At 36.8% G+C, this 17,833-nt stretch overlaps 1 protein-coding gene across 1 annotated transcript in view; it reads right to left on the bottom strand.

The window, feature by feature from the left end:
- Positions 1-17,833, bottom strand: part of sorcs3 (sortilin related VPS10 domain containing receptor 3) — a 235,965-nt gene that overhangs the window by 132,982 nt on the left and 85,150 nt on the right. The window contains exon 2 of the mRNA XM_046837847.1: positions 3,299-3,366. Within this exon, the coding sequence (XP_046693803.1) occupies positions 3,299-3,366 (68 nt within the window). The remainder of the gene's footprint in view (positions 1-3,298; positions 3,367-17,833) is intronic.

Genomic DNA, 17,833 nt, shown 5'->3' with positions numbered 1-17,833 from the left:
CCTGTCTATCACCACTGCAAACAGGGAAGGGCTCAGAGCCGATCCTTGAGGCAGTCCAACCTCCACCTTAAACCAGTCTGTTGTTCCTACTGCACACTTCACTGCTGTCACACTGTCCTCATACATGTCCTGCACCACCCTTACATACTCATATAATACTATGGTATTAGAAAATTTTATAATACTTAGAAATATGCTGTTATAAAATAATCAACTATCAATAAATTAATTTAAACACAATGGTTTAACATCCAATTAGCCCCTGATATTATGTAGGTTTATCTGACACTTTGGCGCCACGTTTATGGAAACAAGCTGTTAGTGCCCTGAACGTACTGGAATTACCTGCAATATATTTAGTAAAGCACACTATCATTTACTTTCTCATGCAAAAAATATAAATAAATAATTCTCCCATGTTTAGCCTGAGTTCATCAGCTTGCTATTTTAAGAAAGCTGGAGCTTAAGGCTCAGATGCAGAAATGAACATTAGAAGAAAATGAGTCAAGGAAACTCTACATTCCTGGATCAAACACACTGCTGCATAAAGCACTCTGTTTTTTTTCACGAAACACTTAATACCCTAATGTAATAACTTTATGGGGACTTTAGTTGATTAAACGAACAGTAATTATGCAAAAGAGCAGTGACTTTGCTTTTACCCGGACACACAGCAATATGCAAACAACAGCTAAAAGTAAATTTAAATATTTGCAAATGTATTCGAATAAGAGCGACTTTATGTATACATTGAATTCGATTATGGGGAATATGGATTTAAGGCCTGACTAGTACTGCAGTAAATGTAGTAAAAGGAGGTGTGGTTGTGGGGATATTGGTTAAGTGCTACAAATATCCATATCTGTGACTCTACCTGGAGCAGGATCCAAACTCAAAGTGGGCTAAAGCTAAAACTGAGCTTTTCCCAAAAGCATTGAGGAAAAACTGTCCTAGAAGGAGAAATGTCAGCACTCTTTGAATTCTTGCTGAAATACTTCCTTAACCTCAACCTCACACCAGTTCATAATTGTGTTACTTTTTTTAACCCCCCCCCTCACACAGTCACTATATTTGTTGTTTTTTTTGGCACAGCCTTGGCACTTAAGAACTTTGCAGAATTGCAGCCATTGCAGCACCACTTATTTTACCAAAGCTGCCTGCTAGATTTTCTATTAAAATGATTCAGTTCTGTTTTCCGAAATTTAAACAAACTATTAGCCTAATTTAAACCTTCGAGACCAAGCCCAGCTACTGAGGGTGAAAAAAAGAATGCTGTAAATCCACTGCGCAGCAACTCACAATAATGAATGTGAATTTATTTGTCCTGTGAGCTTTACTGTATATACAGTATGACTGCTCACTCACATGAAACATTAGCCATTTTATTGAGTTCTATAGTATCCTAGTCCAACTAGAAACAAACAAACAAACAAAAAACAATAGTCTGCTTCCTAATGATAACTATTTATATCCGATTCTGACATATCTGTTAAATCCAAATGCTGTAAAGTAAATTGAAAGTATTATTCCTTCTTCAGTTCAGTCCTTTAGAGCTGGGGGGCATCTCCAGGAGTCCCGGTTGGCTTAATTACAAGCCTGGTAGGTGTGTTATGCAGCCCTGTAGGACTAGACTTAACCCCTGCTCTATAGAAACCCTTCGTCCTTAGAGTGTAGCTGAGCTTTTTTTCTTAATAAAAGCTCTTTTTTTTAATCAAACTTTCAAACATTTTTCACACATTAATATTTTCCTTTTTATTCCCAGCTTTCTTCTCAGCTGTATTTATCACACTCAGGTTTTAAACTGTCTCTTACAGTAGATCAGCCCAGGTTATTTAATATATACTGTGTTTCAGAAAGAAAGAATTAAAAAAAAAAAAAAAAGCTTCTCTATAATCGCATGACCTCTTTTTTATCTATAGTGGCACTCTGATATAAAACCGGAGTCTGGGCGAGATCCATTAAACTTTCGCTCTGCTGACCCGAAAAAGAGCTACAGACATTTCATAATACAGAGATGACCTGCAACATGGTGGGGAAAATAAACAAGTCTGTATAAATGCTGTATATAAAACTAGAGCTCAATGATAATGTATTAAAACTTTGTGGAATTAAAAAAAACCTCTGCCTACTCACTCCCTTTCTTACAGTAACATGGGCAGCTGTTGTAACTGGGTACACAGGGCTACGCTTGTCTTCTTTAAAAGATAGAAAAGACAAGAAAATAAGGGTACGCTTTCAGAATCAGCATTAGGATAAGGATTATGTGGGCTTTTGTAAACTAGCATAAACTAACAAATATATATATATATATATATATATATATATATATATATATATATATATATATATATATATATATATATATATATATACACACACACATTTGTACACATATAACATAACATTATATAAGACAAAAGTATTGGCTTTCCAGCTATATGTGGTTCATATTAATCTTATGGTCCTGTGTCCACAAAATTCTGCAAAAATATTGTGTATAAAGGATGGAATGAAGAAGAAGACTCGGTTATATTCCAGCCCAGACTGCACATTTATGCAGTAGATGTATAAACTAAACCAGTGTTTAAAGGTAATGTTGAATATTTTAGTCACTGGAAAAAAATCCCGTGTAATTAACAATCAGCCTTTGTATGTGTTTGTGTGTGTGTGTGTGTGTGTGTGTGTGTGTGTGTGTGTGTGTTTCCCCACCATGATGCTTCCTGATTAATCAGATTTAATGATATAATCCATTACTTAACCCTAACTGTTTAATTATAAATCTCCCATTTTGGGGTACCCATGTTGATTCAGTGTCAATTTTTATACCTTTGCAATAAGGTAACCATGGCAACCATGCCTTTGTTGTATTATAAAAGCAATAAAAGTCAGACTATTAAGAGAGAATGAGGATGACATGGAAAGAGAAGCATCTCCCTGTCCTGGATTTTGGAAATAACACTCAGCTGGAGATTGCTGAGCGACATCAATGACTTTTTGACTCCTGTTGTTATTTCGGCTGCTCTGGTGGTTGGAGTCTAATCTGTTTCTCTGTTTCGCTCCCTGTCTGTTTTTTTTTTCTGCCTCCCCCTGAGGATATCGAATGACAGCATTGTACCAGGCTGCTAATCCACAACACGGGCACTTGTTCACCTTATTTAACTACAGGGAGCCTCAAAACAACAGCTGAGAGACAATGCAGACTAGCTAGAAGGTGTTGTTGTAGATAGGAAAGAAAAGACCGAGGGGATTCAGAGACAGAGAAGAAAAGAGAGTAAGAGTAGAGAGATATATCTTTTACCTCCATAGGGAGCTTTCAGTGACGCTGCCCAAGTGAAAGTCATAAAGCTTGGTCAGGATCAGGATCACCTGTAAAATACAGAAAACAGAATTCAGGCTTTTTGGGAGAAACTATAAAGTATCAAGCATTAAAACAGAACATCTATGAACTTATGTGTTGCTTTGTGGAGTATTTCAGTAGCTCATCTAGTGTATCTATAGAGACAAAAGTTTGTGGACACCTAACCATAAGACTGTAAGTCTTTTAACTATGATATGATTGATATGATGCCATGAATATGAAAGCCTTCCTTATAGAAGAGTTAAAACAAACAAAAACTAAGTTATTTTAATCATCTCTGTTCATTGATGGAGCATTTCTACCTTGATAGCAGTGTCCTCTTCCAGAATGGAATTCTTCCCCTTATTTACAACTCATTTAAACAACAATGTGTGATTTGTAGACTCAACGACAAGACACACTAAAGCAGGTGACCTTATTAGGATATTTGCTGGTTCTCCTTTAATTAGTCACCTGTTGATATTTTGTCTTACAGCTTCTCAAACTAGGGTCCATGTTCAATCTCCATAATTGATAACTGAATTTTACAATTATTTTTATTTTTAACATAAATAAGCCGTCTATAAGCTGTCTATAAGCCGCAGGTGTCTACACTAATGTACTTTACACAGGCTTTAACAAAAGACACGTTACACACGGTGTGACAGGTGAAATATGTTGCGCTTCCTTCAGGAGCATTTATTCTTTTAGGAATAGCATGCCAGAAGCGAGCTATCCCTTCACCCAGACTCAACGCGTTACAACGGCTTGTATCTAAACAGTAGCCGACCAAGAAAGTCATTGTTCACTGTCTTCCTCCTTCCTTTCACAACTATTTCTCTCTGGAGTTTATCTTTTGTCATCGTCATGCGTTTAAAAATCACCCAATGGAAGTTTTTCTCCCGATGCCGTGCAGCCCAGAACACAGGTGAGGTGCGTTTTTTCCTTTCCCTTTCGGAAATTTCATTGGTCTAATGTTATGGGGTTCAGTTTTTTGGCTTGAAGTTTGTGAAACCGGGAAAAACCCAGGAAAAATTTATAAATTAGCCGCTTTGTTGTTTAAGCTGCGGGGTTCAAAACGTGGGAAAAAAGTAGCGGTTTATAGTCCAAAAATACGGTAGCTATTACCAGAGCTGTTCTATTTATAATCAATACATTTTAATGATGAGCCTGTTTGGATGGTTGCTTGAAATCAATTTTTATTTCTTTTAATCCTCACTATCTTGTACATGTGTCAGTCTATAAATAAAGTTAACATGATTCTGTTGGTGGAAAGTTGGAAGAAAAAAAAACAACATATCTGGCCACAATATCATTAAAGAAATCTAGACTGATGAGGTTTGTCTCATTTATTTTATAGTTAAAGGTTTTTCTATGTGCAAGAAGTTTGAAAACTGGTGCCCTAAAGGATCTTTTTTTTCAGAAGAGTAACTCTATAGAGACTTGAGTGAATACTATTTTGTATGAAAAAAGATCTAAGGAAATACAATGTTCAATAAGTCAGTTGAAGAGGAATTAACCACACAGTAAATTGATTTGCATCAAAAATAGATGCTGGTTTCATATGCCTAACAAATGGGAAAAATAAAGTAAAAGCCTAGCAGAGCACAGGGATAACTATTAGTCACGGTTGCTACCCATAACCTTCCTCAGAGGCGTTTTATGTAATCGCGGTTATTTCCAGTCCTCAGGTGCTGCCTCGTCTCCAATTCGGGGGCTGGACAGGCCAAGGTGAATGTCCTCATTTGCATATCTCCCATCAGTCTCTCTTGTCAGGGTCTGCCATTAAACTACTCCTTTCTTTGAACCAAACTGACAAGTACACCCTTTCGGTTGAGTCACAGTGCTAGCGGTTGCTCAGGAGTACATTGTATAGAATCTGAATGTGATGAAATGTTGGAAAAGTGTCACAGAACGAAAGTACGAAAGAGAAAAAAAAATCAACACTGGAATTTGGCAGTTCCTCTTGACCGGTTCCGTCATGTCGTCCTCACAGCAAGGCTGTTTCTACAAACTGTCCAAGTAGTTCTGGAAAGCCACAGGGGAAGATTTGCTACTCGAAAGGAAAAAGAACGTCTGAGACATGTTGTGAAAAAATAATACAAAAATCACGGAAGGGTTGTGGACCTCAGGCCCAGATTTTGCACGATGAACAGCAGATGGTTCTGGTCAGACAGAGTTACTGTGCCAAAGAAGACTTCAGGATGCAAAGTGAGATGGGTAGAACAATAAAATAAATTGGACAAAATTGGATTTCGGCTTGTATTTAGTTCCTATATAAGAGAGTGTGTGTGTGTCTCTACATGTGTATGTGTGCTCCCAATAGTCTCTGGTTGTCTGACATACGTGGGTTGAAATGCTGCAGGCGTGTTGCACACACAAATGCGCAGACAAAGACACACATAAACACACCAGCAGCCCTTATGTCTTTTTGAATTGTAGATTTGAACAGATGGAAGAAATAAAAAAAAAAAGAAAAAGGATTTCTTTGGTAAAAACACTTTAATAACTATACGCAATCTGGGAGTAGATGTTAAATCTATATAATTGGATATAGGTCAGTCTAGCAGGTGCAAATTGTTGTGCTGTGCTAAATGAAAAGAGAAAACAGCACAGTAAATGACATTAGGGGATGAAATAGTTGTCATTAGCTTGTGTTGTCAAGAACTTTGAACAAGAATTCAACACTTGGATGCAACGCTTTATAAACAGGCGCATGATGCAAAATAAATTGAGAGTCCAAAGATACAAACCAGACGTGACACGACTAGACGAACGCATCTCGGACTCTAGGCATTCTCTACAAAACCCCAATTGACCTGCAATTAATGCTTGAAATATCAATAATGTCAATTACGCTTGACTTGGATTATCATCATTGGACTTTAATTAAGGCACTGCAGTGCATAGAAATATTATTAGCATAACTAAATGTTCCTCGTCCACAAAGCCTAATTTAAAGTGTCAAACTCAATTTTTCGGGTTGTGAGGCAACATGCCCCGCTACTAATGAACAGATTAATGACCCCTTCTCCCTTACCACTCCGCACACCGTTCTTAGTTTTTGTACTTTTTAATTGCGTTATCTTCTTGATTGCAAGTGTCTCCTGCTGGGTCAGCGCTGTGCAGATGAAAGATCTGTGGCAGTAAATTAAACGTTGCATTTAAATAACTGCTCACAACACCGGAGAGAAAGAGGGAGAGAGAGAGGGAGAGAGTGAGGGAGGGAAAGAGCTTATTAATCTGTGAAGATGAATCAGTTGCTGTTGCAGCGAAGGCCTAGTAATAAAATGACACAAGCGTTACAGTGCAATAAAAGCAGAGTTAATGCGACACAGCCATAGGCTCATAAATGTCAGCTTGGAGCAAAACAACAAACCTGATACCTGAGTGTTATCTTAAGAATATGAAGAAAAATATAAAAAAAAAAAATTATAATAATAATGTGTCATGTACCTTAGTGTAAAATAACCCCCCCAGGACTGTCAGCAAGAGACGTCATTATTATAAAGGGAGCAAATGTACATAAGATCAGCATCATTCCTTAAATCATGGGGCTAACTACCATTCAGTTAAAAATGTGACATGGCACTGTGCATAACACTTTACAGAGGTCATGAGTTGTTCATCTAGAGACGTTTTAGTTTACAGAAGCAAGACTTGTGCATTTTTTTAAGGTTTCGGTCGAAAAGTCGATGTGGAATCTGCGTATTTGATAAAGGTCAGGCTAAAAGTTGCAAATCTGTCGTGTTGTGATGAATAATTGAAGAAAACAGCACAGTAAACAACATTAAGAGACAGAATCACTGTCATTTCTACATTTCAAAACACATATATCAAACAACCAGAGACTCTTAGTAGCACACATACACACACTCATCTATGGGAAGTAAGCACAAGCCAATCCAATTTTGTCCGATTTATTTTATTGTTCCTCCAATCTCACTTTGCAACCTTCACTATTCTTTAGCTGAAACCGGACTTTGATCTCAAGATCTCTTTTTTCTCTTTTAAGGTCTTGGACTTCTCTCCTAAAACAGAGGCAATCAACCACCAGACCATGAACCAGTATTGGGCTGCACAGTAAGAATATGAACTTTATATTATTTTCAGTTTTATTGACTTTAGCAGTCTGCAGGGTGTTTTATTTTAAGAAATAATAATCATTAAATAAATAAATAAAAATAGTTTCTGCCTATTATTGCTTCTCTCATTTTATGTTTATGTATTGATAAATGTAACTCCCACTGATTCTGCACTGTGGTGAGTTGCAGTTCTATTATATATGTAATTAAATGAATAATTAAATCATATAATATGTATAATAGTAATATAATTATTAACCCACCAAGAAGAGTTATTTCAAAACCGTTCAAGACTGCTCTGTCGGTAATGGTGAGACTGAGTGGAGACTGGAAGGAAGGACCCAAATGCAGGATGCAAATGGAGTGTAAAGGTAAAGAGCCTTTATTCCAAAAGCCAGCAAAACAGAACAATAAGGGGCAGGCAGAATCAGATTAAAAAACAGTCCCAGAGTCCATAAACCGGCAGCCAGGGAAATGCGGGGAGAACCGAATCAGAAATCAACGAACAGTCGAAAAATCCAAAAGCCAGCAAACAGAGCAATCGAGGGCAGAGCAAAAACACAAACCAAAGTCCAAAATCCAAACAACGCAGGGCAGACCAGTGGACAGGTACAGGTACAGGGACAGGAGCAGGGAACAGGAACAGGAACAGGAACAGAAACAGGCAGGGTGCCCAGAGTACTCTCAGGGATTTAGGAAGCTGTTGAGATAATCTGGCCCTGAGCTAAAATCTTGTTGACCTCAAATAATGAGTGGCGCAAGGAATATAGCAGGATTTACATTTACAACCTAAATTCTAATATTTGTTTTATGAAATTGTATTAATTTCTTTCCAACATTTATTCTCTTCATTTCATAGCATTTTTCTTGGCTGCACTGCTTCCAGTAGGTGTATAAGGTTGTTCGATTTTCTGTCCAATCAGATTTCAGCCTGTCTGTCCTGCTGGCTTTTTTTTTTTTTTTACCATAGTCTCCTTAAGAAATAGCTTTGTTTCTTTACCCAATCAGATTTCAAATTCGCATCACAGGGGCAGCTAGCTGGCCCAGAATAGTGGCAGCATTTTCTGTCTTCTTATTGGTTGGTCAGAGGGAAACTGTTACAGCCAAGTTTCACTGGCAAAACACGTGTATTGCACACATGAATACATCTGAGTTAGACTGTTTTGTGCCTATGGAGGAAGAGAAATTGATTAGTTTTGGATATATTTAAAAATCCATTTTCCAGAAAAGACAGACATCATGAGGAGGTCAGCCAACCCCCGAAGCTAGCTAGGGTTTGTTCTCCACTTCCAGACCAGTGAATACTAGCAGTACCACTGGATTACAGCCTCTAAGGAGCAGTGCAAATTATCAGTATGCATCTCTGGTGAGTAGGTTGTATTGTTGTATTTACATTTTAATGTTTTTAGACAAATATTAATACTGAACTGCTCCAGATGATGTACGTGGCACAGTTGCAGTGGTAGAATAGAGGTTTAAAGTCTTAACTGGGTTTCTTGCTTTAGTAAAATGGTATTCACCCTCCATATGTGAAATGCCGCTCTCTCTGTAATGCCACGAGTTGTTATATTGCGTTTTTCTATTGTACTGATGGTTTCTATAATTGCAACGTGATAGTGGTGGTATCAAGAGGTGGATTAAGTGCGGTAAGTCCCCACTAAAGGCCCATGTACCAAATGCACGGCCCAACACTATATACCAAACCGGCTATGTTTCTCACATGCTTTCGCCCATGTGTTGTGGTTCTCTGATTGCTTTATTATGATCTCAAGCTCCACCTTGAGATTAAAAAATAAAACGTTTAAATAAATAGCCATAAAATGTGATGCTATAAAAGATATTATGTAATCATAATTAATAAACACAGATCAGGCAAAGATCTGGTATGACAACCTCAGCAGGTGAGCAGCCTAACAGTGTCCTTATTCTAACAATTGCAATCCATCAATGACTCCTTGCTTATCACTCAAGACTATCATAACGGAATATAAATGTGGATACATAGCAATATGCGACAGGCCAGTCCTGTAGTTTCTACTCTGAAAAAAAAAGTGTTCCCTGATGAGGCAGCTGGCATTCGAAATGGACAAGACAAGAAAATTTCAGGTTTAACAACAGTAAGTGGCACAGACTTGAGCTTTGCCAGCAGGTCGGTGTGATTTTTATTTTTTTTTTCAAACTGCACGATTTTGTTTAGAACATTTGTTCAGTCTTATATTCATCTTGATTTAAAATATTAATTCACTAAATTACAAATTCACAATAGGAATCATTTTGTTGTATACGCAAAACTGAAAGATGCTGATGCAATTGCGAAACTCTCACTGAACACTCCCCCACTTCCACCCTAACACACCCCTTACAATGTTCTGGTGCCCAAAATAGGACCCTCACCTGTTCTACGTTTATGTGTATCACTGCTGATTTGGACTATTTGCTGTTTCTTACTCCTCTATGGTGCATTCTGTGCATTACAGTATGTAACTTAATAACATATCTAAGTCGATTTTACTTGTTACCAGGTCTGGTTGTTTATGGCCACAAAATTTGAGATATGATAAAAAAAAAAAATGAATGGTATGAATAAGCAATATCACACGAATATAAGCTGCCAACATGATATTGATTCTATACAAATGTATACAAACTGCCAAATCCATAGCAGAAGCCTTGTGCTTTTCTTTAAAAGAGTGAAACATATTTAAAACAGTGAAAACTCTAGTCTGTAATTCACACTCAGTTACTATTTATGAACAGTAATATCCCACATTCAGTATAATCGTTTTTATATTAAGACTTCTTATATTATTAATTTACTAAAAGTTTGCAGAGTTCAGAATATTTTGGGTATTTACATGTTTTCTGCAGTTTAAATGTTGAATGTTTGTCATTTTTGTTTGCACAAAAATACAGATTATCAACTAAATTTTAGCTCCTTAGTGGTTGTACTTGTTTGCTTATTAAAACCTCTTCACCTCTGTAATTACTTTTTAGTATAATTTTATTATGATTTTTTTAGGGTTAGGGTTAGTTTTAGGTTTATGTGGATCTTGAAGAGTGCTGGTTTGGTTGGGGTCTTTGATTCAGTCTTGGTCTTGGTCTCAACCCCTCGAAATCTTGGTCTTGTCTTGTCTCGACACACTCTGTTTAACACTCCAAAATATGGCAACCATTTTTTTTCTTTTACAGTGAAAAAAAAAAAAAAAGATTATCCAAAAGGCATACCAATTCTGGAAGCTCTGCCCCCTTTCACCATCTGACATGCTCAAAACAGAATCGAAGCAAACCCAGATATTTTCAGATTCTTTGACTGAGGTTAAGAACCAAAACTGAGTGCCATCTTTTGGTGAAGTGAAGCTGAAGAATTCCAAACATTTAGCTTATGCTGTGTTCATGGCCTAAGTGAAAACCTGGCACAGTTTCACGGACTATCTGCTGTAGCAAGAGGTGAAGCATATGCTCCTTCTATCAACAGTAAGAGGCTCTCTCTTGGCAACATGAATAATGGCAGGTGGGATGTGTAACGAAGCACATTGAAAATTGTAGTGCAGCTCGCTCCCTGTTTACATCCGCTCCCCAAGACCTCAATTTGTAGGTCATCCAAAAAGAAAACCATTTTTTACGAAGCAAAAGTGTATGAAACTGAATAGGAATATAAATCTTGCCATCTTTTCCAGTGTCGACCATTTTAGATTTTGTTGACTAAAGAATCTTTAACTAAAATATTGCATTTATTTTCACAGTTGGAACTAATTTCTGCCTAATCTTGCGTTTTCTGGGAGCTAAAGCATTTTTAACTTTGTCTGGATGATAATTACACAATGACATACTGGATCCTCTACAGTTTGTGTACCGCCAGAACCACTCTACTGAGGACGCCATTGCTCATCTTCTTCACACAATGATGAGCCACCTGGACTACAGAAAAGGAAATGATGCAACAATGGTATTTGTGTACTACAGTTCAGCGTTCAACACCATAATTCCCTCCACACTCACCTCTAAGATGGAGGTCCTCCTGGCTCTCCATCTTCCTGGCAGACAGACCACAAGCCGTATGGGTCGGCAAACACACCTCATCCACCCTCACCCTCAGCACTGGAGCTCCCCAGGGTTGTGTTCTGAGCCCCCTGCTGTACTCACTGTACACATATGACTGTGTGGTCACTTCTAACTCCACCACCATCATCAAGTTTACAGATGACACTGTTGTGGTGGGCCTGATCTCCAACAATGATGAGACGGCCTATCTACAGGAGATTAAAAACCAAGAGATATGGTGGCAGGAGAACAATCTTCTCCTAAACGTCAGCAAGACTAAGGAGTTGATAGTGGACTTTAGCACGAAGCAGGAGCAGTCATACCAACCTCCAAACATCAAAGGGACCCCAGTGGAGCGAGTGGACAGTTCCCGGGACCTAGGTGTTCACATCACACAGGACCTGTCTTTGTCCTGTCACATCAACACCCTGGTGAAGAAGCCTGGCAGCGTCTGTACCATCTGAGATACTTAAGGTACACCCTCAGGTGCTAAGGACTTTTTACACTTGCACCATTGAGAGCATCCTGAGGGGTAGCATCACTTCCTGGTTCGGGAACAGCACCATGCAGGACAGACGAGCCCCTTCAAAGTGTGATTCGGTCAGCTGAACATACCATCCACACCGAGGTCCCTGACCTGCAGGACATCTACAGCACGGGGTGCTGGACCGGAGCCAGGAAGATTGTGAAGGACCTCAGTCATTCCAACAATGGACTATTTTCTTTGTTGCGTTCAGGGAAACACTTTCGCTCCTTGAAAGCGAGCACAGAGAGAATGAAGAGAAGCTTCTTCCCATAGGCCATTCAGAGTTTAGACCAGGAAACAGCCAGGAACTAGTACTGGACCACTCTTTCCATCTTTACTCATTTTTGCACAACTATTTTTTTACTATTATATGACACCTAAACTCTGGACTGTCACTTCAACTCTGGACTTGAACAGCATAGTGTCACTTTATACCACACCATACTGCACTTGGACACTTGAAGGACAATCAATTAATCACTTTAATTTATACTGTCAATATCTGCCATACTCATTCATGTACATACACATATTTTCATATATTTTCTATAGTTTATACTTTTTATTTATCTACTTTATTTTTTTATCCTTAAATTCTATTCCTTTTTATGCTTAAATGTTGGACAGTCAGACAAAGCATTTTACTGCATGTCGTACTCTGTATGTAGGTGTATGTGACAAATAAAATCTGATTTGATTTGATTTGATTTGAATTAGTCATTCCCTGTTTATTGGATTTGAGCCAGATGAGGTTCAAAAAAGTTTAAGTTGTTGTTGACACCAGTTCATCAATGGCTTTGACATCAGGTCACATCTCATTAAAATTAAATAGTTATCAAAAGTCTCAAACATAATGCATTTAAATTTAATATGAATAAAAAAAAATAATAAGTAAATGCGATCTGAGAGGGAAAAAAATTCTGTGAAGTTCAACCTTAAGCTGAGAGATTCTGTAACAGATGACAGTTTCTGTTTCAGTCTGGTTCATCTCAGATTGTTTTTACTTTGCTACTGTTGCCTCTGGCTTTCTCATTAGGAATCTATATCTACAGCTGGATGTCTAATGTTTGAATGAAGCAAATTACAATTCACTTGGTTTGGACTGAGTTTCTGAAATATTCCTGTACAGAGTGTTAGGTTTTCTTTACTTTTCTTCGTATGGCATTGATAACTGACTTAATATTTGTTGCGTGCCTGTAATGGCATGCTTAACAAAATATTTTTATAACCCTAGGTCCAAAAGTCTGACACCACAAAGAAAATCTTTTTTACCCCCTGACACTGTTAAAATAAAGTTTTATATATTTACTATTGATTCTGCACCACACTTCATGGACAAAAGCTTGTGGCCACCTGAATATTACATTTTGCATTATACATTTAATCCCCATTTACCCTTCACATTTTTGGGAGGTTGTTACAGTAGATTTTGGAATGTGATGGAAATTTGTGCTCGTTCAGCCACAAGGGCATTAGTAAAGTCAGATATGCATCCTAATTCATCTCAGAGGTGTTTAGTAGGGTTAAAGTCAAATCAGGTTACTCAAGATCTTCCACTATAACCTATGTAAACCTTCATGGATCTCACTTTTTGTACAAAAGCATTGTCATGCTGGAACAGGTTGGGCTCTCGTTGTGCAAGTGAAACAAAATTGTAATGCTACCACACTAAAAGACCACCAAATATTTCTAGGTCCAATTTCTAGGTCCCAATTTAAATGCAAACAAATGTGTGATATTGATCATGATTAATGCTTTATACAAAAGGTCAAATGTTCCTTAAGCCAGATCTCTTCTACTGAAGTGTGTGTTCAGAAGACACTCCAATGCATTTGATCTAAAATCGATCATAAGGTTTTGCACAAGTCCTCTAGTGGAGTAACTGCCAGATCATGTGCACACTGTGATTAAAGCTAAAAAGGGACATACCAAATACAAAGAAATTCGGTAAATATCCAAGTCTACTTTTCACTCATGCTTTTATCAATAATATCTATATTTATTAAGAAAAATTCTATTAGAGTAAATAAAATAATATGAAATAGAAGAATTTTCGGCAGTGTTGTCAGTCTTTTGCCAAAAGTACATGGAAAAAAAAAGTACCTTGGAGTTACCAAATTGTGTTGGATATGTGTTGGTCCCAGATAACACATGTTTAAATGTTTGTCATATCATTGTGAAAAATCATGAATTTACATCCTGACAGCCAGTAGGATGTCTTTCCTCATTCCCTGTCGATCAGACAGACACTAGCCAATTGTGGGCGTCTATCAAAACTGTGTATACAGAAGTGTGTTAAGCAGACCCCAACTGCAAACAGCAGTTAGAAAACATGTGGTTTTCACATGTCTCAAAGACAGCAAGTGTTAAGCCTGAACTGATATCTCTTGTGTAATATTTACGTGGGAATTGACGGGATATGACTAATTGGCAAAAAAAAGTTTATGAATGCAAAAGCAATTATTATGAGTGTGTACATCGTACAACACACCTGTTATATCTGATGCTGTCATAATTTGCTTTCATGTCCAGTAATATAACAATCTTAGGTTACTGTTATCTATATTTATGTTAAATGGATCACTTTATTCATCCTGAAGAGAAACTCACAAATGTGTCAGATTGTTTAATATCATGACAGCATATGCCATATTTTTTGATGATTTAATCAGCATGTTTCTATATATCTCATAATAAAAATGTACTGTAAACATTCACACATATCTCATGTCTCATGGTAGAAAGTTCTGATGACATACATGATTAATGCTTCTAGATAATCAACCCTTATTTGAAACAGTATGACAGAAATATCATACTTAGCATAATTAGCATAATTAGCATTATTTTACAAATCTTGACACTTTGACAGAAGAAAGACAGTAATGACATTTGTACTATAGCTACAGTAATAGTGAAGCCTATTTGAATTCTGACACTATGACAGACAAATGACACAATGACATACTTTCCTGTAGATAAAATCAAGCCATATCCGTAGTCCATTTTTCTTTTTTATCAGTTTTTTAAAGCAAAAATGACATTTGGCATCAGTGATATAAAGAAAGCCTGTTTTTATCTTGGCACGTAATATTTCATAAAGTAAAGCAAAGTGTTTTATAAGTATCGTGATACCCGTTGACAGATAACAGAGGACACAATAATGACACGGATTCTATAGCAGTAAAGCGGGCCCCTTTATATATGATTTTTATGTATTTTTAGACTACAAAAATGTCATAATACAAGGTTTCCTATAGCTGCGGATGTCGCAGTGGGATCTGTGAAGCAGATTGGGGAGTACAGTAAGTTTTATGTATGAATATAAATATTTATTTATTTATAATTTAGCATTTAACTGTTAAGCTAAATATTTAGACATACTTGGCACATAATGCTATTTCCATGTTTTTTAATCTGGGAAATTTTCAAATAAGAATTTTTTTTATTTGTATTTTTTATAGATAAAGCAAATTTTTAAGCAATCCAAATAATCTGACATTCACATGACCATGATTTTCCTTAATATTTGTAAAGTAGGGTTAGCATTCATTTGGAGACCTCTCTGTGCAGCTGGAAATGGATTGACATCAATAGCCTAACGATCCATGAAGTTACTGAGCAACTCAATAACTTTGAGTATGGATTTGGAATGTAATTAATATTAACAGTTTAGGACATCAGTATCCAATGTCTATTGTTAAACGTGCTCTAAAAATAAAAATGATTTGAATGAAATCCTTTAATGATAGAAACACAATGTTGATAGAGTTTCCTTTCAGCTATATGCAAGCAAGTCCATTTTACGTATGACATTCTGTGACAGACAAATTACACAGTAAACATATATATATAGTAATGTATATATAAACTTGTGGCAAAAACTTACATTCCTCTTCTACAGTTTAATTAAATCAAGCCTGCACTTCATAACAAGATAACATAACATACATTTCTTTTCATTATTATTTTTATATCTAAAGTAAAACAATGTGATTTATAATTATCTTTATACCCTATGACATATAGCACAATAATGAATTGTTTCTTTAGCAAATGTAAAGCATGCCATAACACACTATAGAGATAAATATTACAAAAAGTTTAATTTAGCAACAACTATCACACTAGTCTATAAAGCATGGCCAGGGGGTTAGTAATTTATTATATTTTTATTAATAATAATATAATATTCCCAAATTTTTATTGTTTATTGAATTGGTTGATAGTCCATTTTTTAACCTGTTAAGTCAAGGCTATTTGTGTAAATGAACATGAATGGACAGAGTGTAAGTGAAGGAGCAGGACAGTCATCATAGCTTTCATTACTTTGTTATAGCTTATGATAATTGCTGTGATTTACAACCTTAATATGTAATTTAATATCTGCCTGACAGGAGATGCCAGCTGTAATTACTGAGCGAGAATGTACACAAATGTGCAACACTAGATGACGAGCCAGTGAACACACTCATGCCAGATGATGTGCCACTTGGCACCGATTATTATCCAAACGTGATTAGAGTTGCAGTTTCACAGTAAGGACCATGGTACAAATACAAATAGTAAAAAATATATATATTTATATATATATATATATATATATATATACAGCTGAGTAACTGCATGATTATTACACAGCAAAAAACTCTGTGCAAATCAAGAAAATCCACTTTCCCCACACCTCTCGCCTTATCCATTATGAGACAGACTGCAAAGCAGATTTTAGATTATTAAAAGCTATTGACCTGCACAGTGGCACAGAGAAAAAGATTCCTCTGTGAGGTAATAACTCAGTACATTTAGACTATCTCTCCTGATAGGAGCAAGTAGTGGAGGAAAATATCTCATTAAATATGATCTACTTACCTATTACACACACACACACACACACACACACACACACACACACACACACACACACACACACAATATTATGTACAAAGAGTTTCTTCTTTACTACACTTCTGGGAGTCAGTATATCTCCACCCAAAAACTAGATTTAACTTGCCTAAAATTGTCTATAAAATACCCAACAGATCTAATGCATCAGTTTTGTAAAAGAAAAAGATACTTGAGATAGCGTGGTCTACAAATAGAGGAAGAAAGTTTGGAATTATGGGATACACAAGTGAAAGTGAGTTGCACATGACCTTATATTTCATCCCAAGCATCTCCAGGCACTTTAAATCTATACAAGATCTATTTCATGTAATTTATAGAATTATTTTCTTACACAATTGAAAAAAGCACACCTGGGTTGTCAGGAGATTCAGAGCCGACTTTTTGCTGGTTGCTCTGCCATAAAAAACTTAAACTCTGCCTGCAGGTCTCCTAATTAAAATCAATGTAACTTCGACTGCTTGTTAGGGTGAAATGCGAGTACTTATCAGCTGGAATTTTAATTATACAGAGCTAGACCTGAAGCTACTCTAGTGTGAGGCAGAACAAAGGCTAGCAGATTTTATTTCACCAAGAATATAACCAAGCTGCCACTGTTCAGCCCTTGAGCAAGACCCTTAATCCTCTGTGCTCCAGGGGTGCCGAATCATGGCCGACCCTCTGCTCTGACCCCAGCTTCCTAACATTGCTGGGAGATGCAAAGTAAGAATATTACTATAGACATGTGACAAGTATAACACACCTTTTGTTATTTTGTGCAGCCTATGAAATAGAGTCAAGAAATTGAGTTAATATTAATAGTATAGCAAACATCAGAATAAGGGAGAAATGTGGCGTCTGTAACTTTGACCTTTACGGTATGGTTGTTGCTGGAGTATCTCACAAACTGCAGGGTTTTCACATACAAGTCTTTACAGGTTGATGTGAAAAACAAAAGTGAGG

The sequence above is a fragment of the Silurus meridionalis genome, chromosome 24, assembly GCF_014805685.1.
Source record: "Silurus meridionalis isolate SWU-2019-XX chromosome 24, ASM1480568v1, whole genome shotgun sequence".
NCBI classification, from domain to species: domain Eukaryota; kingdom Metazoa; phylum Chordata; class Actinopteri; order Siluriformes; family Siluridae; genus Silurus; species Silurus meridionalis.
The sequence above is the reverse complement of the archived record's forward strand: the minus strand, read 5'-3'. Positions and strand labels throughout refer to the sequence as shown.